Genomic DNA, 26,935 nt, shown 5'->3' on the forward strand with positions numbered 1-26,935 from the left:
ATGGTAACCACCCAAAATATAAGAAAGAGGATGGTGGAAAGACCACAAGGCACGAGAAGAAGATGTCATTCCCTGTTGGGCACATTCTATGGTGGTTCTAGTCATCTCAACAGGTTCGCTGCAGTGTTTCAGCCTCGCTTTTAATATCGCTGGATCAACATGAGGAGAGTGAGGTCAAAGCCAGGACCAGGACAGGTTTCTGCTTAATGGTCATTACAGGAACCTCTCGCTGTGCCCCACACACGGATTAATTGTTGTCAGGATGCATTTAAAGAGCTTATGCATCCGAAAAAAGCTCTTGTCGACTCAGGTCATTCATTAAAACCACAGCATTAGAAAATATGATTGCGCTCAATGTATTTTAAATAATGAATCTTAGGGTGTTTTTCACAGGCGACTTCAATTTGGACCCTATTTTTGCTTTGAATGCCCCCCTTAGGAGTAAAGTCACAGCTGTGGGGGGATCTATCGTTTCACATTTTAAATGCATGAACATTGATTTTCCCTTTTTAACAATCCAAAATTGCCTCCATGTGCAATGATATAAAATGGCTAATGGCGCCTGATCTGGACATCAATACCCCTCAAAGTCAAGTGAGCCATTCTCGCCACCTACGAAGAAAAAGGGAAATGCCCGAGAAAATTAAGCCGGGATTAAACACGATGAAATGACAATGATGGATCATTGTATGGAGTAATGAAAAAGGTTGTATGCGCGGATAAATCAATGAGGCTTAAGTTGACCTTAATTACTTTAATCAGCTGAGACCTGCACACCTCCATCATCCTCAGCCGGGCGCCCATCACTCGTCTAACGCCATCAGACGTAAACCTCAGACTTCATTCGATAAGAGAAGAAGCTGAGTAAAGAAGCTGGGGGCATAAAACTGTTAAAGGGGTCCTGCAGAGATGCTAATAGTGGCGGTGCAATTCTTGATTGGTCAAAACAAAACCTTTGACAGGAGTATTTCTCTTATGTTGCTTCTCTATTTGACTTATAATAAGCCTGCTAGAAAAAATGCTGTTTTCCCCCCCTTTTGGTAAATGTAAAAACAAACATCAGTGTTGCTCCCTCAAAACACAAACTTCCAACCCCTTTAACCAACCGGACAGTGACCAATGACTAGAACGTCAAAGGACGTCAGGAAGATACAACCTGCTGCCTCTGCTGTCTGAGGGGACGCGGATAGTTTAATATTTACACCTGCAGGATATTATCACAAGTGGGCGTTGGGGGGTAGACAAATGCAGTTGTTCAAAGTGACCTTTAATTTCTCTCCTCCCTCTAGTTTTTTTTTAACTCTCTTTTGTTTGTGGCCTAAAAGAACAGAGCAGAGAGGGGAAGCCATATTTGTTCCCTGGCTAAAACTGTCAGAAGATTCTTCCTGACGGAGAATATGAGCCGCTCCCTCTCCTGCATTGTTTGTGGGGCTCCTCTGGGAACGCATTGTCTGCAACTCTTCTGTTTACTCTTTCCCACCGTGAATGAGGCAAATTAATTGCCACGGGGCTTGGCTGGTCATGGTTTATAGCAAATTGCAACCCATACTGTCATGCATATTAAGCACCAGTTAAGACATTTACTGTTAATTTGCGAGGAGAGAAATGAGAGGTGCAATTGCTGATGTCGTAAACTCCCCCTTGTGGGCAAATCAGTGTGGGGAGAATGTAAGAGCACGTCGGTGTTGATCAAAAGGACTTGAAAGCACGTACGATGTGCAGGTGATGATCGAGTTGTCATGGCAACTGAGGCAATACTCGACTACCTATCAACACTTGGTCCTGAATATTGGTGTGTTAGAAGCAGGAAAACTGGGGTGAGTGGGGTTTAAAAATGTAACTTTTGACTGAATCAGAACATCTTTGAAAATGCTGCTGTGGCTCCTGTGGGAAAGTGGTCACAGAAAAGGACAGTGGTCAACCGGCAGCATCATCCAAGGCTCGCTGATGCCGTCGGGGAGTGAAGGCTAATCTGGGTGGTCCAGTCCATGGGTGAGCTACTGTCTCTACAGTTCTGACAGAAAGAATATGTGCATCACAATTTGTTGCATAGAGAGCTGCATAGTTACAGGCAAGCCAACGTGCCCATGCTGACACCACAGCACACCTCAGGGCTCTGGCGGAGTCCGTCTGCTTAAAGGGTCAACAACCGCTCGACCTAAAAACTTGAATCGTTGATATTAGCATATCCCTTGCTAGTGCTAGTGTACAGCTCGGGGCAAATCGGCCTCATATACATACAAAGTTAGTCCCTAGCTTTAAAGATACTGCATTAAACCTCCACACAACATGGTTAAATTACTTTTTGGGCTGGGCGGCGTGCCCCCACCCAGGATCTCATTCCAAGCAGATGGGAGGTAATTGGAATAGATGCCTGCAGATGCTGCAAAGCAGTGGGATGGATTCATCACATCAGGCCAATAAATGAGCTGATTGAGAGACTGTTTGTTTGTAAAGTAATTAGGCTGAAATTTGTTTCATTTTTCTCATCATCCAATAACTGATGGAAAAAAGGCGGTCCAGCCTCTGAAGAGATTGCTAGACGGCGTGTTTGTGGAGGGTGTTTATGTGGCACACAGAGAGGGACCGCAGTTTAAAAGTCGTGAATGATTTGTCTAATCAGGCTTAAATGTGTTAAATGCGTGAGCAGACGTGTGCACCATTGGGAGCGGTATGGCAGTCACGGGGGATTAATTAAGGTGCGGGAATCCTTTTTAAGAGCATTGTTCTCCTGAGCCATCACATTGACGTCGAGAACCGATTAATGAAAACTGTGTAAAAATAAATGACTATCATCTTTGCTTATCCCTGTTTGGCTGATTTTTTCTTTTTCCTGTTTGCTCTCTGATTCAGGCTTAAATCTAAGGCAGCCAAAAGTGTTGAAGCAAGAGAATCAGTTTAATTAAAGAAGGTAAATTGCGTGTCAAGGACTGAAGCCTCCGTGAGTGTTTTCTCCTGCGGCTGAGGCGGGTTTCGGTTAGTTTGGACAGTTTGGCCTCGCTGCTTGAATGTAATGAAAAAGAGCTTTAATCTCTTTGTTTAAACATGTGTTGGGGGGAACTGGGGTGATCAAGACTCCGCCTCCGCCACAGTATTGACAGGTAGCGCTAAGGATGCGTTTTTGTTATTGACCACAGCCAGAAGCAGCAATTATGAAGTTAATGCTGTCATATCAAATGCAGCTTTATTCCAGCGTGTTGGTGTTCGGCGAACGACCTACCGCAAAGTCCACCACAAATCACGGCGAGGCTCAAACGGCTGACAAAGCCAGAGACAATTATCGTAAATGAAGTGAGAGTAAAGACGCCAGCAGAGGCTGGACCGGTGGATAAACATGGACCGACTCGCAGAGGAGGCACGTCGGCTGGTGAGAGATAAAAATTCTGCCGCTGCTGGGACCTATTTCTCTAATCTTTCCCTTTTTCTTTTCCTGGGCGGTGAGGTGGTTGTGGCGTCTGGGAGCAGAAAGGCGTCTGCCATTTTTGCCATGCAGGCTCAAGAGCAGCGAGTATCTCGGCACTGCACCCCGGCTGGGGTGGCGACGCCGTTTCATCTGGGACTGAGGCTTTTGCCTTTTTCTTTTTTTAAAAAAAAAAAATCGTTTTGGAAAAATGGCATTTTTACAGATTTGCCCCAAAACTGTGAAGTGGCAGCTGATGCAAACAGCACGGCGGCACTTATTCATGCTTACGTTCCTTTACAGGCTGATATTGAGACAGAAAGACCAGTGCAAAGTGAGACAACTCCATCTGATCAGTCTACTACCGGCACCAAAATGGAGGTGTACGTGAATTTCCTGTAAGTGACTTCCTTGTTTTTTGATGTCTTATTTACAACGATCTGATTTCCCATAGTTGAAGGAGGTGTCTTGGTTTGTTCAGACACAATCTCCAGAATGCAGCCTGGAAAAAAGAGCCTCTTTTGTGCAGAGTGGGCCGGCCACCCTCTCCTGAGATGCTCTCAACACTTGTAGCCGTGCACAAGATACTGAGGTGAATCCAGAGAAATGGGATTTTTAGCTTTGGTGCTTTCAGATACACTGCAGCATAAATCTGCCGCTGATGGAAACCTCCAACGTTGCTCGGTTATTATGAAAACCTACTCGTTTTTCTCTCCGAGAATCAGAAATCTCTTACAGACTCTAAACCGGCGACCTTTTAACAGCGTGACAGAGGTTCATAATGAACCAGTCAAGTTGGGTTTTTTTTCACTTATTAAGAAATACAAAACACTCAGGTGTCTTTAGTGTGTTAGCAATAACCAGCTATCGTTTAATAATTAGCATCAGGTCCTCCCTTTCACCAAAGAACGATTGCACAGAATGAGGTACAGTAATCCTCACGTCACATTTGGCCCCATTAGTAGCTAAATAGGGACTAACCGGTGAATGTGGACTAATAATTTCTTTAGCAGACTGTGTTAAAAATCCAAAACATTGTTAAATCAGTGTCAGGGACATGGGCTGGACAATAAATCATTGATAAGGTCGGGCTTTTATTCATTTGTTCATTGGCTGGTGTGTTTATTTACAGCGAATGGAGGAGGTTTGGTGGAAGTAGAGTTCAGACTTTTCATCAAAACAGCAGTGAAAATAAAATATAGAAATCATCCCACCACCGTAAGGCTGATTTTTCTCTTTTTCTTTTCCTGCACAGCAGCAAGCGAGTTGAAAGGCCGGAGAGCCGAGTGAAGCTCAGACCTTTGAGGGGGATGTCATCGAGCCAAGAACACCAAAAACCACAAACACTGTTTATAAATCTGGCCATAGCCAGCAGAGCTTGCCTCTTTAGTTGTTCATAGCAGGGCCTTCTTTTTCTTCTTCTTTTTTTTTTGAGGCTTTTAGAACTGTGATGAATAAATGATGCCCTGCTTTTGAAGTTCACCCCAGTGGAAGGGTTTTGGTTAATGGAGGCTGGTTTTTAACAGCCCTCATTAGAAAACCTCTTAAAAGAAATATATGACATTGTTACGGCGGGAGCTGCCGGCGACCATCCCAGCGCAGTGTGAGCGTGAAAGACAAAACGGCGCAGCGGCTCTGTTCATTCCTCTTCCACTGAGGGGGCGGGATGCTGAGGTGCACAGCGGAGGCGTAGTGTGAAGCTAACTCATAAAATTTTCAAATATGGCAATAGTAAACCTCCCTGCTCTCCGAGAAGGCCACCGCGTTCGTGCATGTGCACGTTAATACGTGTGTCTATCGCCAGATTTGTAAATAAGTAAACACAATTAGGGATTAAAGACTGTCTGGAACACAGTTTAGAGAACGCCAGCCGAGCGCTGACGCAGCTCTTTTCCGTGCTTCCACCTCTGAGCTACTCATTTCCATGTAGTTTACCTTCCACACGCATCACCGCCGGCATCATTGAAGCCACCACGAGGTGGCATCAGGAGATCTGCGGAATGACGCAGGGACAAATTGATTCCCCCCCCCTGTCATTTGTGTCTCCTCATTATGAATCCCCGGTAAAAGTAGTCAATCCGTTAAAAGTCACATGCCTGGACGTGGAGACCTCAGCCTTGCCTCTTCACCAGTCCAGCATGATGTTACATATAAGGCTGCTATGGCTCCTGGGGGGGTAGTTAAACCCATCTATGACCTCGGACAGGCGATGCTAATGAATTGTACTCATCCGTCCCTCCAGCCATCCATCATACATCCATCCATTATCTCCTCAGATAGGCATATGTGAGTCCATCTGCCCGCTTACCTATGAGGATGAGCATGCAGACCAAAAGTGCTATCAGCGCCCCGGGGCTCAGAGCAGCGCTCATTACATAGGCGGTGGCGTTGCAGGACTGGATGGCTCCCTCTGTGTGGCAAAAGACAGAAACATCGCATTTACAACACATCTTCAACGGCAAACAAGCCCGTGAGACAAAGGCAAAAACAAGTGCTTGTTGTTTTTTAAATCTTGTACGTTTTCACTTGGCTTGTCACTATTACCGTCGGCCGAGAGCAAACAACGGCGAAAACGACCTTTTCGGGAGCAGGCGCGATGACAGTGACGATGATGTCATGTAATGGCGCGGCATCACCGGGGGTTCTCACCTGTGTCGCAGCCGCAGACGTGAATGGTCAGGGTGCCCGTGGAGCTGAGCGAGGGGGGTCCGCTGTCAACCACCAGGATGGGCAGGAAGTACACGTTCTGCTCGTGGCGGTTGAAGCCCGCACCCTCCATCCGGATACCAGCTGTGTTGTCTGAGCGGGGGGCGAAAAAGCAGAGGATTTACGAATGAGTGGAGTGAGGTTGAGGGAACGAATCTCCAGACAGACAGTTGTGGCGGAACATGTCGGGTGCATGAATTCACCGGGAAATGCTGCACAACAGCACACTTCCTCTGCCGAGGTTGGACACCTGGCTAAAGGGCACTAGGATGGAGGAATGGCCTATTATTTCAGGTTCCATGAACTCAGCTAGTTTGCGCTTGTCCTATTTTTAGATATGGTTTTAAAACCCTCCCCAGGTGAGATTGAGTCCTCATATCGGCTAATAATTCAAAATCCCTCATATGCTTTAAAATTGGGCAATTCTAAAATGTTGGATGAATAGCAGCTCTCATCAGAGTTCCGCCTTTCTCGGGCCACTGGTGCTTACCTTCTCTGCCCCACTGCCTCTTTTTAAACCAGCTTACGTCACACGGCTACGTTAGCAAGGTCAGAAATGTGATGCTTACCAGCCTCTTAAACAAAAATAGTGGAGAGAAAATGAGGACTGTTAAATTCAGCAGCGTGTCGAACTGCTGTCTCTCGCGGAGACGTAGATAAATGTTAGCTGGAACAGAGAAGGAGGCTTTGACAAATAGTGTCAAGGAAGCTTCGTGGGCAGACGAGCATGGAGGAGAACGGCCAATCCATCTCCCAGAACATATATCACCCTTATCCGTGTCATCTTAGCACTTCTCTGGCACATGTAGAACTTCTCGTGCTGCTGTTTATGTACAGAAATGTGACGCCCCCGATTTTGTCCTTTTGACTTCCACACAGGAGATAGAGGCTGACACCAAAAACGGCACCACTGAAGGAAATAGGAGCAGACGTGCTCGCCGCTCCAGTTATCCTTCAAAAATACTGACTCAGAAGTTGCAAGTGTATAAAAAAAGTCTTCTGTTGTAGGAGAGTTCAACTTATGACAATAAAAATAAATAAAACGGCATGTGTTAATGCAGCCTTTCTGTCAGGTCCAGTCTCCGTCAGCACCAAATGAGTCCTCGGAGTCCGCAGACGTTAAGATTGTGCTGAAATCTCAGGATTTTTATGATGATTCCTTCACGCTAATTGGGGCGCAAGACCGCGTCTCATTGTTACTTGTCTACAAAATGCAGGTGTTGTTTCCTCACTAGAACCAGCGGGAATCCAAAGTTCCTTATTCACGCGTAATTTGGTCTCTAATCTCCTGGGTGTTTACATCACCAAAGTTGATGAGAATTATGCTCCATTTACGTCTTTATTTGCTTTGAGAGCAGCCGCAGCGTGAAGCTCAGCCTGCTCGGGGTTTACTGGAGACGATGGAAATTACCAGCAGACAACAGGCTGCCTCCCGTCAGAGGTTTGCGATGCTGCGTCTTCACATCTGCTTTGCGTGAACCATTTACTGTAAATATTGGTTGCTGGAGGATAATTGAATGTTTGCCGCTCTACTGAAGCAAACATTTGTTTTGTCGAGTCTGACGGTAACGGCAGCTTCTCTCTGACACTCTGTGTGAAACGGGAACAGCAATAATTAACCTGATGACCACTTTTAATTCAAGTGAAGCAGGAATGCGTGTAAAAAAGAGCGAGCCATCGTGTTGCTGACTGTTTGTGAGGGCATTATGACCTTACGCCAGCTTAAAAGAACAGGAGGCACAGAAACATAAAAACATTCCAGATGGTTTTGTGCCATTCAAGCAGTCACACTAGTGGACACATTGTCCTGTTGTGTTTTCGGGTAACAGTTGCTAACAATGCGAACCATTCCTGGAGCAATCGGCCTTGTCTGACACTCAGAACTGAAATCAGACGCCTTCAAGAAAAACCAAAGTGTGAAGAACATGTTTTTTTTTCAAAAGAAAATGAGACAAATATACAGCGTCATTGTCTATATAACATATGGGTGGAGCAGACGTGGCCATCAGTGAGAATAATACAGGCTGTTAATACCTTGTCCATGCCCCCCCAAAGATGGGGCTGTTATCATGGCTGCCTGCCTGCCTGCCTCTGTAACCATGCTCAGATTCCCGGTGAAATCACGCGTGACGGCAACTTGCCAGCGTCGATGACTTTTTATCGCGGGAGGATTCCTGGCGACGACTTTAAAGAGTTTAGCAGCGCTGGGAGGGGCGGGGGAGGGGCTGGGATGGGGGGTTCCTTTCATCATTGTGTGTCAAGGCTCAGAGACATAACACAACGTGAGGCCATGATGGGGGAAGAAGAAGCTTGAGTGATTGAAAGTGACACGTTGACGCATCACGGTTAAATAAGGAGCGGTAGGAGGATGAATAAGTCTGCATGTGCATGTAGTTTTCTATTTTTCCCTCTAAAATGGCTCCCTGGGATGTGCAGCATTGTTGGTGAACAGATAAAATGCGGTCAGATGTTTTAATTCATCAAACTTTACAGTCACCCACACACACAGACGACACACACAGACACACACGCAAGTGCACGAACACGCACACCAGTGCACGAATACACAAAGGCAAAACTAAATCAAACAATGTGTGGGTTTCCATGTGGAGAGAGCGCGGTGTCCCTCCTGTTCCTCTCCTCCGTGCACATGTGTACAGTACGTGTGCACGGCGGGCGAGGTTACGTTCGCGAGCGCTGCAACATGAGCGGCAGACATTGCTGACTTTGTTGACATTTCCCTCGCTCGGGCTGCTCTCCTGACATTTTCCTGGTGTCAAATCAATCCTGATTTAGCCTGATGTCACATCCACTTAGCTACACGTGTCTAATCACAACGATCTGCCCAGCAGTTTTCGCTGAAACGCGGTCCTGAAATAAACAGAGCCTTCCCCATCTGAACAGGGTTGTTGGGATCTTTTCTTCTTGACAGCCTGCCAGCTGGATGATTCCATCCGACATGTATGCTAGCTATTTGATTAATCCCTTTTTGTACATGTTCTCACATTGTGCTGAAAATAAAATGCTACTGTCACTTCAACCAATTACATATAAAACGAGTTGTCAAGTTTCGACCTGGAATTTGTACATTCTTGAATCCAGTTGGGGCAAATTTGACTGAATTCTATGACAGGTATTGTGGGCGTGGATGGGCAGATGGATGGGAACGCATAACGGAGAGATACAGGTGTCACCAGATGGCGAGGGAAGGAATGGAACGCTGACACGAGAAATAATCACTGATCGGCGTTGCGACAAAAGTTTCCTCTTCATTCAAACTTTAAGATGGGTGTAAGACACGCCGCTGCTTCGGTGCAGAGAACACGAACAGGTGGTGTTTATCCAAGCTGCAGGGGAGGGGGAAAACTTAATTTCCATTCACGTTTAAAAAAAAAAAGGTCCATCATAGTTGTCAGAATTTTAAATTTTAGAATACTCCACCATCTGGAGCCTAAACCTGCTAACTTTATCACTGACATGTCTGCATTTACAGGATTGCCAATCGCTGAATTACAATTCCATTTCCAAGTAAGTTGGCTGCACCAGCGCCCCCTACGGGTAGCTTCCACTCACATATAATTGCATTCACCTTTCCACTCCTAAAAAAATCAAAATTCAAATTTTGCTGTCATCAGCGCGGCTGCATAAATGCGCGGACGCTCACCTGTGACATCCCCCAGGGTGAAGCGGCGATTGCTGGAAGCTTCCGGGTCCAGCGTGAAGATGAAGTGATGTCCAGCCAGGGGCTCGTCTCTGTCCACCACACTAATGGTGTGAATCACCTGAAGCAACCAGAAAAGAAGAAGTTCAGACCTAAATGGCACAAAATTTTGACCCAAGGGCAAAAAATGCAAAAGTGTGATGAAAGAGTTTTAGGGCTCAAGCAGACTCCTCTTCATGTTCTCACAGTCGTCCTACCAAAGAATATGTCCCGCTGTGAGTGAAGGCCAGAGACAGAGACCCTGGTTTCTAGGGTTCAGCCTCAGATAAAAAATTGATCCTTTTTAAAACACGCAATGCAGAATGATGGGATACAGAAGCACATCGTCATATATATCCGAAGCACCACGGAAAATACACGGGACTTGCCTTCGTTGGCTGGCGCAGAATAATATTTTATTTTTACTTTTATTTCAGGCCGTTGTGTTGGGGTACAACACGCTTGTTATTTCACGGCGACCCCATGGCAGCAACAAGGTTGCAGAATGGCAGTAAATGTAGGGTTTAATTAGAAATATCCTTTAAACAAACTAAATGTATTCATTCATTCATTTGTGTGTGTAAAAAAGGTACAATATATGTATTACACAGAGCTATAATGAGCCATCCAAGAACCATCCACCGGGGCTTTTATAGGAATTAATATTTGGTTGGTATTGAAGCCAATTCAAGGTCACTATTTGTTTTCCAGAGTGAAATTAAAGCTGATAAAACGTGAGTAAATTTCATCCACTTTCACGCTAAACTTTGCAGAGCCTTCAAACGGAGGTCCGAGAAGTGCTATTAATTGTCCTCCTCCAGAGTGTTCACCTCTGTCTGACACACAGGTGAACTGGTAGAAAGCTGCGGGGACGCCGATGACAAACAACCCCCAGCCCTGCTATTAAGTGAGGTATTTCTTACAGTGATTAAAGCGGGGGGGGGGGGGGGTCGATGACTGTAAGTCCTTTGGTCTCGCCGAAGGTATTAGATAAGCTCCAGGGAAATTTATCAAGCCATAGGCTGTTACAGATTCTGATAAAGCCCATAAAATACTAAATATCTCCTGTGTGCAGGACGGCAGAAGCTAACCAGCCTTTTCTGCATGTTCTGGTTCCTCAGCACTTTTATTCAAATTTAAACATCTTAAATAGGAAACAAGCAGCAATCTTTGGACACAAAGGCGGCATCAGTTTTACCATTTTTTTAAGCTCACGTTGCCCATTTGTGCGCGACCTTCTTATTTCTTTACCACGGCGCGCAAATCTGAAGTAACCGTCTGAGCGGAATCTATCCATTACTGTGACTAAGCTACTGCCAAGCACACTTTCAGACCTCAGTGCTGTTAAAATAAACAGCTTCTTACCACTGGCATAGTACCACACACACACACACACACACACACACACACACACACACACACACACACGGAAACAAGCTTAGTCATACTCGCAGCTCAGGGAAGCTGTTTTGGATAATGTGGCTTAGAGTAATTACAGAATGCTAAGGGTAAATCAGAGGCTTCTTTCTTAGCGTTCCGCAGGAATGTGCACTCGAGAAAATCTGAATAAAGCCCGAAACAGCAAACACGTCTCTAGTTCTTATATTTTCAGCTGAAGTCCCACTCTGGTAAACATTTGTGGCAATATGCGACCTCATGGAGCGCGTGAGTTGGCCCCACGCACGTTTCTCTTTAGCATCTAACTATTCACTCCAGTGCAGCAAAGCTGGGCAGAACCGCCATAAATAAATGCACGTGACACATGCATCAAAACTCGCACATGCATCGACCCAATCAGCAATTTGAAAGGTCAGGGTACGTCACGTTCCTTTTAAATATCGGCATGATCATTTATAACAAGCTAAATGTGGAATCTTTTTTCTCCCCAAGCGTGCATCACTGATACGTTTAGCTATCAAACATAATAATAATGACACGAATGACAATAGTTCCCCACCCGCCACCTCAGTATGGATGAGGGTCCAATGGTCCTAGAAGCTGTGTTGTCTGGGGTTTTATGCCCCTGGCAGAGTGACCCAAGACACACACACACACACATATATATATATGAAAAAACCAACTGGTATCTTTGTCAGCAGGGGTGAAATATGCAGACGAAATAACGTCTTAATTCTCAATGTCCAACAGCTCTCCTCCAATAATGTCCAGCAAAGGCAGGGCTGCATTTTAGACTGATCGGTCCAAGCTACTATAGAGTAGCACTTCTAAACTCCCGACAATCTTATCCGCTCCTCCTCCCTCAACAACTCCTTTTCAGGTTTGTTTCAGCCTGAAGCTGCATGAATGAGCAGGGCGTCAGCCTGGTCTCTATTATCAGCTGAAGGTTGACGGTATTCGCTGTTCTTGCCTCCGCGAGGCGATAAGAACGGCGGTGAAAATGTAGCGGCGGAGACACGATCTGCATTTTGCGACTGTGCCCTCAGCAGGGGGAAATCTGGAGCGGTGGCGGGGGAGAGATGGAGGGAAAGAAAGTGCAGTGAAATGAGGGAAGCGAGAGGAAGCAAACAAGTGTGTAGGTGTTTATTGAGCAGCGAGCGAAACTCCCTGAAGCACAATCACCTAATTAGGTGTCTATCTTGCAGCCCCCTTTCCTGATCCCCTTAAATCTCTCGCAGTTCTGCAAGGAGACTTTCTCAGGAAGTACAGCCCCCATCAGCTTTAGACGAGTCCGAAAGGTCAAGGTTGGATGACAGAGAGAAATCCACCACTGTGGCGGCAGGAAGAAAAGGAATATAATAAATAAATACACACAGAAACGAAGCAGAGGAAGATAATGAGAGAGGGAGGCTTATCGCTCAAGCCTGGAGCGCATGGTCAGGTCAGAGTAAAAACTTCACACCTTTCATGGGAAAATCGACTGACTATTTCTTTATTAATCATTTTATTTTTGACACTCACTGTGTGGAAAAAAAGCAACTAAAATATGAGCAAAAGCCTTTTTTCCTACTGCGGGTAATCAAACGTATATTATATAATGTGATCCACTGCTGATCAAATGCTTGAGCAGTTCGCAATACATCAAGCAATCAGTGAGGAAGGCAAACAGAATGATTTTCATCAGTAAAATTCCAGCAATAACCTTTCTCGCTCATTCATATCCCTCCGCCAATGGAAATAGATCACGACTACCCACTCCGATCCCTCTCGTGTCACAACAGCCCCAACGTATGCGATCTTTCACCTCCCATTGACCACCATGTGATGTAATGAGGGTGGTGGTGGAACTGGAGCCGCTCCCAGTACTGACCAGCTCCACATCCGCCTCCAGTCAGCGCCACGTGACCATCACTCAGGATAGGTCTGAACCCTCAGGGGGTCCCAGTTACTCGTGTGGCGTCTCCTCGGAGTCTCACAGCAACGGACGAGCAGAGGAGACGGTTGGCGAATGGCGCCGACAGGGGTCTCCGCTCTCACGGACACGTTGCCAGAGCAGGTTTGCTCGTTTCCCTTCTATGCCCAACACCGCCGTCTTGCCTCGGTAGCCTTCCTGCGTGCACATTAGGTGAGCTAGAGCCCATGCGTGCGCGGCGTGACGCTCACGTCCGACGGCCTGGACCCTCCGCGGGTTTGGAGGCTGTCAAACTAAAACGAGGCTGATCTGGTTGCGCTGACCCGCCCAGCCAGCTGCAAGATGGCGCAGCGGCGCCGACAGACCTCCGCTACCTCAGGACATACTTAGTGTTTGGCTTCCAACCCAGACATTTGTTTTTCGGCACATAGAGCACTATATGATATCTGTCCCTCCGCATCAAGTCAGACAAATACCACGAGGAGGGCAGGGAGGGAGCCGGGGGACGGAGAATGTGCTGTCGGTGGGACGCAAAGCAAGAAAAGGCATTTTATTCATGGAAATCGATTTATTTGAATGTTTTTCAGGATAATTTGAGTATAGAAAAAATGAAATGGCCATAAAGCTCAGGGATTCCCGAGGACAGTGAGTTTGATATGAGGACGAGGATGTTCATATATCTTGGGTTAATCGGGGTTATGAGGAATAGAGGAAGAGGAGCAGGAAGTGGATTATGTAAGCAGGGATCTGCAAAGGCAGGGGGCAGCGGAGGGTCTTCCAGACTCAAGGCCAGAGCCGCTGCGAGGCTGTATGCAGCCAGTGCTAATGAGACAAAAACCTCGCTCCCAGTCGGGTCCTGTGTGTCAATGAAGCCAAAATAGAAATGGAATTAAAAGTGATTTTGCTTTTTTCTAAAAAAGGTTGGAGCTTTATTGTCTGTGCTGACAGACTTGAACAAGATTAAAGCGCTTTCATTTTTCGCACATGAAGGCAACACGGTAGCGTACAATCATCATTTGCTGTCCCTTCCCTCGCCTTGCTCTGTGACCCTTCAGGGGCCCCTGCGAAGAAAAGGTGAGCACCTGTATAAAAGCATTGTGTCACAGACCCCTCTTGAGCTGTCTCAAAGAAAAATAGCTGCTCAGCCTGTGCAACATTTTTATTTACGTTTTGGAAGGGATGGGATGTAACCCATGTCTCCTTCTCCCTCCACATGCCTTCTCCATCGAAAATACAAACAAAATAGCATGTGTTGCCAACCTTCAAATGGGATCAAACCCAGCCACAGTTAAAAGGTTTAGGTTAATCTGATTTTCCCTGCAGTTCCACTGCAAAGCCAGACCTGAGCCATGGAGCTGACACCCTTCGAACAAGACAGATAACACATCGCACCACGGCACACAATGCTGGCTCCACGTTAGCTTCAAAACCCGCAGGATGATGCCACACTCTGACAGGCTGTACGCAACGAGTGTGGGCGCGTGGGTGTGTGTACGTGTAAATGCTCATTTAACTGACGCGCGCCTATGACTGTCACCAGTCACGTCTAACAGGGTGTCAAATGTGTGATATACAGCTAATTTAGCTAATCTAGACGTTTTATAGGGGTCAGCGGTGGTTAGCATGTATCTAGGAAGGAAAAATGATGGTGGTACAGTTTGCTGAAGGTTTACTGCTCAAAGTAAGGGGGGGGGAGTAAGGGGGGGGGGTAACTACTGTGTGCCTGTTTCCTGGAACAGCCGCCCCATCCAATTTTTAAAATTGATTGTTAGCTTATTTAAAATGTAAACACGCTTCTAGTAACTGACATATATGCAGTGTTCACTTGTGTGTTTTTGTGGACAGACAGGCAGACAGGCAGGCAGGCAGCAGGCAGGCAGGCAGGCAGGCAGGCAGGCAGGCAGGCAGGCAGGCAGGCAGGCAGACAGACAGACAGACAGACAGACAGACAGACAGACAGACAGACAGACAGACAGACAGACAGACAGACAGATAGATAGATAGATAGATAGCCCTCTATCTATCTATCTGTCTGACTTGACACAATGCTTGGAGGCAGGAATGATCTTTATGCAGGAGGAATAATCATTTCCATGTGATTAAGAGCTGAAGGTTAATGTAGGCACATGCAGATGGGGAACGTGAGCGCGGGTGTGTGCAGACCAGACAATATTCTGTGCTGGAAGCCGCTGTTACAAATGGCACATGGGGGCTATAAGACTGCAGGCAAAGGAACCTTAATTACACATGTAACTGCAGCTCCCAGCATGGAGAGCGCACATTAAAGCCTCGCGTATCAGAAATATATGTTTCTTTGCTCTGCAAATGATAATTGGGTCGTGGCCCAGGGACTCTTGACTGTGTAAGTATTCCCCACTAACTTTGTCCATTTCTAATTTGATCAGTGCTAAAACAACCCCCCAAAAAACACACCACCTCCTGTTGCTCTCACATCCATTGTGCTGCCTTTTTGTTTAATCCTTTCCCCTAATAAGACTTGCAGGCTGCATTCTGACTGGCACATCAATAAAAACAGCTCCTTTTGTACATAAACTGTTTTTATTATGCAGCATGGCACGCTGGAGGCATCCCAGCTCCTGGGCCTAGATCCAGAGATGTGGACCTGAACCTGCAGGAGGCTGCATCACTTTATAGTCACATTGTTGTTTCAGTCAGTGTGAAGTTGCATCTTTTATTTTCTTTCTGTAATTAAAATGAAATAAATGTTGCTCAGTAGTGAATGAATGGACCAGTTATAAGCTGGATTAAGTCGGTGATGAGCGGAACAGCTCGTTTATCTTGGGTCCCATCACGGCCGCACCTCCAACCGTACAAACAATGCTGTCACTTTAAAATGAGAAGCAGCTGATGCAACAGATTGTTTCCCACATCTGTCACTGTTTTCAGAGTTACTCACCATCTCTGCCAGCATCGGTTCCTCATCTTTTATATGCAAATGCACCTGTGCTTTCACATTCTGGTTTGGAGTTTGTCAAGCGTGACACTGCTCGCTTGACTTTAGAGGTCATTTTGGTGCCTAAACGTTTAGTTTGGTTCGGTTGAAATGGTTCTAGGTAGCGCTGGACAATCATGACCTTCCCGTGGCTCCAAACAGGGAGAATCCTTGAGCAGGACCCAGTTTATAGGGGGTGTTTCTGTTGATGGCCTGCTGGGTAGAGGAGGAGAAGGAGGAGGAGGAGAACCAATAGGGCAGAATTGGCTGGTTCCTGGATCTAACCCAAGTTACTTTTCTACTTGCAACTTCTTGTGACCTGCAGTTATGTTTTAAATATCAGCACCAGTCGTCAAAGCAACCATCTTCAGTTTAGCGTATTTGCATGCAAAAGGAGCCGTTTTCATATATGGTTCTATAGACAGAGGAACATTTCATTACTGCAGGCATGTATATATGGCACTGCTGTGAGTGAAGAAATAACTGCAATGTTTTCAGCTCTGGTTCTGCAGGCAGCGTAAAATACCACTATCGATGTTAGCGCTGAAAATAGGCAAACATCTGTCCTCTAAACTAGCCATTAGCGCTGTTGGGAAGGCATGCAGGAAACTTTCCTTTCACCCTTATTGTGTGGCAGTAATGACCTATTCATGTCAGGTTGCAGTGTGAGAGCCACACGTATGTGGCAGCTGTGCACAGTAAGTCCTGCACCTAAAGGTTCAGCAGCACAGTTCAGTCTTTTCTGCTTTCTTTTAAACCCACATTATTATTTGTTTATCTCCATTGTGACTCAGTGACACTTATGACTTGTGAAAACGATGTGAATGGGGAAAAAAAAGCCTTTTTATTTTTTGGTAAAAGGCAAGAATCTCTTTGCGATTGTTGCGCAAGAAAAAAACCAGCCCTGTTGTAATTACTAACCACAGCTGAGTACACTTGAGCTGAAGATCAATAAAAGTAACACCCACGATGTCAGGGTTGTGCGGTCCAGCCGATTTTTGCCTTTTACAACAACAGGTGGACAGACGTCTTTTCTTCATGCTGCTGCTGATGCAACCATCACGCAGCAAAGCTGGTCCAGAATAGAAATTCTGGTTTTACAAAATAAATCCTTTAAAAAAGTTATGAAACTTAAAAACATACCTGTCCTGGTTTGGCATCTTCACATATGGAGGCCTCGTATGGCGTGGCCAGCTCGGGAGGATTGTCATTCACATCAAGGATCCGGATACTGACCGGCGAGTGGGACGCCATAGTCTGGTTATCTGCAGGAAGATGAAAAATGACAATGAAATTCACTGTAAAAAGTAAAGTAAAGCAAAAATTCCTAAAATGACTGATTAGAAGAATGGGAATTTGATCTTCTATTTTTCCCCCCAGTCAGGCATCAGGTGCAGGAGGACACGCTCGGTGCAGCTGACACTGACATGGGCTTCGGATTTTGCTGGCATGGAAGTCAAGGTTGTTGTCGACAAGGTTGGACATGATTTTTAATGCTCTGAGCGTTCATGTTCAGTGCCAGTGAAACTTGGAGACACACAATTTTCCATGCGGAAGCAGACGGTCGCTCGGCTGCTGTGGGGAAGCGCTGGAGGGATTTAATCTAATGCCTCAGTAAATTGCACCAATCACCTGGAATAAGAAAAAAACACTTCCTTGCACCAGCGAGTGACATGAAAATGGCACCAAATATTACTTTTGTCTCAAGATCCTCACAATCCGATAACGACTCCTCAGTATTTAGCAGTTTAATAGAATGTGAGGATTCGCACACAAATAAATGGTGTTGACTCCACTGCAAAGGGACTGGCAGTAATTGGTTTTTCAGGCTCCTTTGAATGAGATTAAACACAAAAATATAATAACAGAAGGCCTTCGCAAGACATTTCACCCAATGGTGCAACGTATCAACATAGGAGCAGGATGATGATGCAGTCAGGACAAGAAAAGCTGCTTAAAATGATCATCACTTCCTATTGAATTGTAAATCCCAATCTTAATTATGTGATAATGTCTGATAGAGCCCCTATTTTACTCATAACATGCCAAGGACGCGACTATGGGGGGCTGGGGACTTCAAACATGCGCACGTATCCAGGTGTTAGTGAGAGGGAGCACGATCAGGCACCATCAAGTGCTGAACATCCAGGTTAATTAGAGAACATAACTTATCAATTATTTAGCCTACCCAGCTGTCACAACCCAGTCCATGCATGCAACGAAGACCTTCTCATAATAACCCGGCAGCAGAAGGGTGACAGTGATCATTGCTGAGCAGCAACGTGCATGTTTGCATGTAACAATACCTTAAAACACCAAATCCAACTGTGGACCAAAACACCCCAGGGCTTAAGGATTTATGTGAACATACAGAATACATATGATATTACACTGTGTCTGACCCTGAGGGGCACAAATCCTCCAGGTCAGGACCCTCATGCGTGGTATCACAGCTTTGCTTGGATACATACGGACTCGTGAACCTCGGAGCAACTCGTCAAACATTAAGATCTCCGCAACTCAAAGAGTAGAAAGATGGGATCAGAAGAATACCCAGGAGAATGTTTAGAGCCCTCCGTCTAACAGAGGCACAGCTGCTAATGAGAACGCCGGCCTCGGCTCACAGTCTTCACATCACCGTAGCGTTTTAATCGACTGTGACTTGCAACAGCAGCAAGCTAAATGCATAACAGAGGCAGACAAAGTGCATCCTCTCCTCTCTGCCGCGGCGCCAGCTTCAAAATCCTGTCACATTTTCACTCCCACCAAAAAACCAGGAAAAACAATGAGCGAATTCCCGCTTCTACCCATCGAAGAGAAGGGGGGGGCTCCCGTGGAAAGAAAAATAATATTCGATGAGACAGGTTCATTCATCTGGACCAAGTAGCTCTGTTCTCAATCTGTCTGCACACGGAGGAGAAGAATAAAAGGATTTCAACAGATTATTGGCATGTTCTGCCTCTGCGCCGCGCTCGCCATCTGTTGTGAGTCTTTCAGAACAACTGTACTGCAGACCTCTAAGGCACCCCATCATACTGACATGACTTCAAGAGAGGCAGAGGGGACGCCTGCGCGCGCCTCATTCTTGCTTACACGTGCGTGCCTGCCTGGGCCTCCCTGGGCTTTGTCAGTGTCATTTTCCCCACGACCAGATGATTTGCGTTTGTTGCCGGGAGGTTGGGGAGAGTGTTTGGGTGAAAATGTCCCTTTTGTGAGAAGTGGGAAATAAGGACACAAACTCAACAATGTCTGGTCTCTACAGGACCAGAGGCCCGGGCATGTGTGGAAGAAAACACCAGGATTATCACTGCAGATGGGTTTTTTTCTGAAGCTGCAGGGGAGCTGCAGCCGGGCACCTGAGCGTGTTTCCACTGTTCGTTTTGGAAGCTCCTCACATATAATCCACAATGCAACTGTTCCTTTAGGCAGACTGTGAATGAGACTGCAGATCCGTGCGCTTCCTCTGCTGTAACTGATTTGTTTACACAAAATAACCTGATCCGAAATGAATGCAAACAGCAATCTCACCAATGCCACAACACAAAGCAAACTCCCATAAGAAATATGCTTTTGTGTTAACAGAATACTAAAAACTTTGATTACATTCCGCAAACTGACACAAATCCAAGGCTCAAAAAAAAAACCATGGACACAGGAATCTATGGAGAAACATCGGAACATTGAAAGAAGCACAAGCTCACAGAGCAGAACTCTGCTTTTTTACACATCTGCAGGAGGTTTTTGCAACAATTTCCACATCATTTCATAAAGCCAGGCCGCTTTTATTGAAACCTGTCTGGAGGTCGTCTGATTCTCGTGCTGTTTGAAGCGTGAAGCTGCACTTGTAGATGTTAATCTTCAAACATGAAGCGATTTTAAAGTAACCACTGAGACAAAACCACACTCTCTCGATGTGTGTATGCTGGCTCAACACACGAGGATTTACACCTGTGTGCTGGTCTGAGCCACTCCGCGTCTATCTGGCGCTCTCTCCGGACTCGTGTACGTGACCATAAAAGTCAGATCATTATCCGATTTCGGGGGTTTGTATATTACTCAAATAGCACAAAGTGCTGTGCTTAATCGGACCACAGCGGTTATCTGAGCAGGAGAAATCAGATTAACACAAAGATATTTCTCTCCAGTACTCTGATGTCTTCGTGCATCTATAGCTATTCATCTGATTGATTTCATTCTCTGACATCTGTGCAGGAGAAAGAGAAAGAACAAAAACAAGGAGGGCGTTCAGCGCTGGAGAGCCGACCAAGATCTCCCCCTACAGCAGAAAGGAGAAGGATTTCTTGTTAAACTAACCCCCCCAACATCCAAATATGACGTCCTTAGGACTGGAAAGGATGAGACCATTTCTAAAGTGCCTGTAAATGCACCAGATCAAATAATTAATTAATAATTGTCTAATTAATACAAACAATGCAGAATAACCAGTGTCTGAACAGCACAGACACCCCAGCGTTACTAAACAGGCGGTTTTTCAGCCACCCTTCAACAACCTGAAAGAACATTAGGACATCAGATTTATGGATGGATGTCATTTTCTGGATGTGTTGTTGTCAATCTCACTTGGTAATAATTTAATGCTAAAGGGTGGCCGATATCTCCTCATCTGCATCATATCTGAGTGACACCGTTGATTTAGGTAAGTCAAGGCCTTGAAATAAGATGAGAGGTTTAGGGAGAGAGACAGTCCACCCAACTGTGGGAGATTTCTTTCCTCTGGATAAAACAGTAATCCTTCCCAGGACAGACTGTTGGAATTCAGCCAACAGCCCAGATGAGCATCAAAAGACCTCCAGACATCACTAAACACATTTAGGGTCAAAGTTCAGCATCCAGTACCCGAGACCCTGAGAAGCAGGTGCTGGCCAAACAAGACAAAGGCTCAGTTCACCCACAGAAGTGTTGGCGACACCAAAGGCTTGAAATAATCCGGGTCGTTGAGCGACGGCCAACGTTGGCCGATTTACTAATTCTGAGATATGTGGGCCAAAATTCCTAAAACATCTCATTTACAAATATAACAGTCAATGTTTTCCCGGGGGATAATAAAGCAGTGCTGGGATTTAGGAGAATAATCACTTTATTACTATTTTTTACTATATGGACGTAATGCATGACCTCAGCGAAGAGAGTCACGTCAGATCTGTGTAGGTGGATGCTAATTACCAGTCTATACTGGCTTCTCCTCTTCCTCCACATCTACACTGGTACATCATTATATCAGACCATCAGTCCATTCTCAACCTCTGGTCCCTGTCAGCACATGATGGTTTCACAACACCATCAACTACATTTGCCTCGGCGAAGCGCTTTAGCCCCTCTCTGGCGCATAACAATGCCTCGGTTCCATTTTGTCTTTCCAAATTTGTCCCAGTTGAAATTGATCCAATTTACTATACTCCGAAACACAGTCCCCTTTGATTGAAGGGAAACAGCAGCATCGTAACCAGAGTGAAATTCCTCAGGGGTTGCAGGATAATGGTAGTTCAGTTGCTATAAAAGTCAGCTAGCATTTTTTGGAGGGGGGGGGTGATACTTTAGAAAGTATTTATTTGACTGCAGCGGTGAAAGAGATAAAGACTTTCCAGCTATCCTGCTACAGTATCATTTTAGCCACAGGGTAAAGGTGCTCCCTTTTATCCCTTTTATATTTTATTTAATGTTGTGCAAGATTCTATCATACTTGCTATCAGTTCTTTTAAATTATACGTCAATCAAACTTACCCCGACATGTTGCTGCAAGGTAAAAGCCTGTCGAAGGGGGAGCCTATCCTGGGTAAATGCTGCATTCAGGGGTTCTGCATTTTCTGGATAGGAACTGATCCCTCCCCCTTCTCCGACAGGCTTCTTCCTTCTGGGGTCGCTACGTTTAATTGGACCAGCCTGAAGATGCGCCGCGTACCACATGTCCTGAGACCGTCGGGCTGCAGCTGACGGAAGCATCTTTGTTGCAGTTTTCTAGCCAGGGTTAATCCTGTAGACGTCTGAAAGCTGTTGTCCAATAACGATAGCACGGCAATACAGTAGTTCAAAGGTCGATAATGGACCGGGGGATAATTGTGGGTCGTGTCACATATCTTTGGTTTGGCTTCGGACAGCGTGACCTTGTGGCTCCGCGGCTTTAATGAGCAGGCGGACCTCACCGCAATGGGGACTCATTGAGGGGGGAGGTGGTGGGTTTGTCTTTGAAATACAGGGAGACATCAGTTTCACGCCCCCCTTTGGTAATTTCACGCAATAAAGAAACATTGGGGTGTGAATAGCAACACCACTCAGCACGGCCGGTCTGATTGTTTTTTCTTTTTTTGGGCGATATGATAGGCTTTATCTATCAAGAGCAGGCATGTGTTTATGTCTGATATTAAAGGGTGGCAGGACGCCTTTAAATGTTCAATTAGCATTAAAATGGACACATAAGATAATGCAGGCTCAATGAGGGAGCACACAAAAGGCTCCAAATCACTCTGGGAATTACAGCTCTTTAAAAGAAGTGACTTTTGTCTAATTTTGTATTAATGTTTGTATTGGGTGAGACTCCTCACTATTTAGTTTAGACAGTATTGATTATTAGAGTAATAGCCTGCGGCTGAGGCCCAGAAAGAAAGCTGGACTGGGAAATTAGCTTTGTTTATGTGCATTGTTTTCTCCGTCCTTTTTGCAAACGGGTTTGATGCAGAGTGCAATCTCCTCTGCTTTCCCCACAATCCAAAAAAGAAAAAAAAATAGCTTCTGTACGAGATTGAAAAAGTGGGCGATGTGTTCCTCCACTCCTCTCAAGTTAACTTCTAATCATACAGTAATAATTTCCCAGCTCCTCAGAGTTATTACAGTTTTGTCGGTTTCTTTGCAGTGGCAAAAAGGGCTCGATATGATGAAGAAAAATGTAAATTCTTCCTCCATTTTCAGCGGGGTGCGAGTTCGCTCTGATGCTCTTCAGCGCCGCAGCATTGAGAGATTTGATGATAGCAATAGTCAGGGAATACATCTACCTCACTCATGTTTTGCTCTTTACTGTTGTTCACCTTGTTTTGATGCGTGACTATTATTGGATGTCACAGAGAAGCAAATAAAACAATGATGAAGTGACCTACGATACAACTGGAATTGAAATGAAAGGCAATAATAATAATACTGATGATAACAATAATAATACCTGCTTCGACGGCCTTCACCGTGATGTTGTGCCAGCCTGCCGTCTCCCGGTCTAGATTCTTGCCCAGTGTGATCGCACCAGAATCCGGATCGATATAAAAGATCATCTCTTGGTCTGTGGCACGGTCGATGGAAAACCTGTAGCAACAAAAACAGTAGAAATACAGACTAAATAAATCTGAATTTACAGAGCGTCCTTTCCTGAAAACTAGTTATTGCCCTTTTAAACGTGTCGATTCAGAGCTTGTTAAGGCTCTAAAGCCTATTCACCTTTTCTTTCTCTGGTGAAAGAATGAAAAAAAAAATATCCCAAACATTAAATTTTAATTGAGCACTCCATGTAAATCACAAATGCATTTTTTATGGTGCAGGTGGTCGCCGGAGCCCTGAAAAGAATGTTGAATCAGCAAAATCTGCTGAAAGGTTTCTTTGTTTTAAGTTTCTCACAAAGAGTGAGTGTGTGTGCGAGTGTGTGTGTGTGTGTGTGTGTGTGTGGTCTGTGTGCATTCATGTGTATTAAATAATGGCTCTGCTGCATTCACGTCCAAACCAATCTTAACTTTGGGGACCAGGAAAGCAGAACTGCTGTCAGAGTCGTTTAATGTAGAAACTGGCTGTGAACAGCACATTCAGAGTCTGGAAATAATCTACCTGTAAACACCAAAGTTTACTTGGTCGGCGGCTCTTAGCAGCGATGTTGCATCATTGACGTTTGTCCTAATCAATTGTCACTGCAAAATCAACCAACACTCAACTTCCTGTTGACAATATTTCCCACATGCACGGTGTCGCTCCACTGCTTCCAAAAGTGCATTCCTTCCAATAAAACAGGCCCCAGTCATCAAGTCTGTGATGACACCAGAGCAGTCACACACACTTATGAGAAGGTTCAAGTGGAAATCTAAACTTTCACACCTCGCTAATTTTAGCATAATAGTGAAAAAAAAAGTGTGAATATTGAGGTAAATGCAGAATTTAGTAAAGACTCTCTCCACCAGCAGCGAATGCCCAGTATTTACTGACCTTCCGTCCATTACACTGGCTTTAAATAGGCTGTGACACCAGGGGGCAACTTTGCCCAGCAGGGGGGGTCCCAGTTAGCGCTCCCTTGATTTGGGCTTGTAGTTGTTTAGCCAAATGCGTGCAAATAGATCACAAACATCCAGCTCAGGGCTGCCCAAACACTGGAGAACGATAGTGCTGCTAGTGTGTTGCACTTTATTACACCTGGATCTCTGGGCCTCATGCATTTTTAATTGAGGCAGTTTTCACAGACACTGCATGTGTCATAGCCCTTATCTACACACGCTCCCCTTTAGCACTGCAATTGCTCCTCTTTAAGATGGATGAACTGCAGAATATGATACAGAAGGTTCTCAGAAAACATCTGAGAGAAGAGAATATCTTTTTTGCATTTAACGTTGCAACTTGCCGGGACTTTAACTCCAACTTCTACAGCCAGATATCCTCGTCCCCCTTCTGCACAGCGGTAATAAATAAGCTTTTCCCCATAAAGGCAACAGTGAAATCCATCGTGGCTCAACGTAAACACAATTTCTACACGAATCAAATGCATAAAAGTGCAGCCGGGACCACCCTTTCCTGCACACTGCCAATTCTATGTCATACCTGACTGATTTGTTCTTCACATCTGGATCACTGGCAGAGACGACGCCGACCAATGCTCCGACTTTTGCGTCCTCCTGGACCTCCATGATGGTTCCCTCAGGCGGTTTGAAGGTGGGTGGCTCGTCTACATCCGAAACGCTGACCCGAACAATGGTCTGATCGCGGAACGAACCCAAGTCCACAAAGCGAGGGTCAACGTGCTTGTTTACCGCTTCCACCACAACGTTGTGCGTGCGCCTGGTCTCGAAGTCGAGCGGCTGGAAGATCAAACACAAAAATGACTGTTTGACTCAAGAACACCAGTGGTTTGATGTGACATCACTCTTTGGTCTGAAATGGATCGTTGGAGCTTTCTGGAAGCAATACTGCTGAAAAGAAACAGATTGCTGTAGTATCGATTTCTGACAGTCATTAAAGGCAACGCTGATCTAGCGCTACTGTGGCGTGGGGGAATCCATCTTGTTAAAGTTAATATTTTCTCCAAGTTGCTGTTTTCTAGCAGCACCAGCCAACCAGGTCATCTAGCCTGAGTAAATCGTGACTACCAAAACTCAACATCTCTGCGAACGCGTTCCTTTTTTGAAAGACCGCAGCGCACGGGACCCCACGTTGAAAGGAGTTTTGACGAGACTCTAGACGGACAGCACACATGAGCGGATGGACGCCTGTCACGAGGACCAACCATCATCTCTCCAGCGCACGACTCTTTGAGTCAACTCAGATTTGGAAAAACTCCGTTGCGCAACCTGGAGTGCCCTCGCTTTTCACTGCTGCTTGTAGCTTCTGCTGAAGCGAGCGCGCGTTAGCTGCTCCGAGCATTTGTTTGGATGTTTACTAAGCTTGGAGAAATTTAAATAAAAAGCTGTTCCTGCCGACCAAGTCAAAGGCGGCTTGACACATCTGGTTTTTCTGCATGGTTGCTTGATTGTACCTTCTTGATGGAGACAACAGCTTCCTGTGTCTCAACGTCAGTGGTGACCTTGAAAAGCTCTCCGCCGTCTTTGATGAGATAGGTCATGTCCGTGTTCTCGCCCATGTCGGCGTCCGTGGCAATGACACGGCCGACCGGTGTCCCCACAGCTGCTCCCTCAGACACCGAAAACTGGTACATCTCTGGTTCGTAGATCAGGTGGAAGCAAAGGAAGTGGGTCAGTTTCATCAAAGCAAGGAACAACAAAAATGTGTGTCATGCATGTGGGAAATTCCACAAAAGAGGAAGGATGAAAGACATTTTCTACATGAAAGAGAGAGAGTAGCAGTAGAGGAGTGGTTCGGAATATCAGTCAGCGAGATGGATGGTGAGCAAACAGGGGAAGGGATGAGTGCAGGAAAGATAACGAAGAGGCAAAGAATCCAATAATGGGAGAACAAATGTAATCACACAAATAGACTGAAGGCTGGTTTGTCAGTGTCATTATTACAGTCACATTAACACGACTGGTGTTATGGAAAGTCATTTCTCTTTCTCACTTTTTTCTCAAAGGTCTGTACGCCTTTAAAAAACAGTCGGCTAGAGGCCTTCTTGTTTGCCTGTTTCGAACTCGACTGTCCCCGATGGTCCCTTCTTTTCAAGACCACATCGTAGACACGAGTCCGCAGACTTTGTACTGATGTCTAAGTGTTTCCATGCATTTCGATAGAACAACAATACGATATAAAAAGAATATCATCTCATCCAATCTTATCTTACACTATTATGTTCTGTTGCAGAGCAACATGTACCTGCCAATGCTGCTCTGGGTGCTGTGTTTGTGCAGTGAAGTGAGGAAGATTGCATTTTTGCTTGGATGATTTGACTCACGTTACACTTGTCTCTACTGCAAACCGTTTAGCCAAAAAGCCACTTTGACATCATAAATCCATAACATTACAATGAGGGAACAATCAGCCCCATTGATTCAGTCCTCCACAGAGCCTGGCTTTAAAGAAGGCTCAAACGTGCGGTGGAACGCATCAATTCTCCGGTTTGATGGACTACTTTATTCGGGGCTGAAGGTTTAATCACCCACAAAAATTAGGGGATTTTGAGAGACTGCATGAGGTCCATTTAATGTGGTTGCCGGTGGC

At 45.5% G+C, this 26,935-nt stretch overlaps 1 protein-coding gene across 5 annotated transcripts in view; it reads right to left on the bottom strand.

Annotated features, from left to right (window-relative positions):
* The window catches only part of LOC130524891 (cadherin-22-like), a 115,876-nt gene that overhangs the window by 1,878 nt on the left and 87,063 nt on the right, over window positions 1–26,935 (bottom strand). For all 5 annotated transcript variants that reach the window (XR_008950277.1, XR_008950276.1, XM_057031410.1 and 2 more), the window contains 7 exons: window positions 25,800–25,981; window positions 24,869–25,125; window positions 23,241–23,377; window positions 17,213–17,334; window positions 9,771–9,888; window positions 6,050–6,199; window positions 5,709–5,810 (listed from right to left, as the gene is read on the bottom strand). Coding sequence is in view for 3 of the 5 variants with exons in the window: in XM_057031410.1 (XP_056887390.1) it covers window positions 5,709–5,810; window positions 6,050–6,199; window positions 9,771–9,888; window positions 17,213–17,334; window positions 23,241–23,377; window positions 24,869–25,125; window positions 25,800–25,981 (1,068 nt within the window). In the remaining 2 variants the exon portion in view is untranslated. The remainder of the gene's footprint in view (window positions 1–5,708; window positions 5,811–6,049; window positions 6,200–9,770; window positions 9,889–17,212; window positions 17,335–23,240; window positions 23,378–24,868; window positions 25,126–25,799; window positions 25,982–26,935) is intronic.

The sequence above is a fragment of the Takifugu flavidus genome, chromosome 4, assembly GCF_003711565.1.
Source record: "Takifugu flavidus isolate HTHZ2018 chromosome 4, ASM371156v2, whole genome shotgun sequence".
NCBI classification, from domain to species: domain Eukaryota; kingdom Metazoa; phylum Chordata; class Actinopteri; order Tetraodontiformes; family Tetraodontidae; genus Takifugu; species Takifugu flavidus.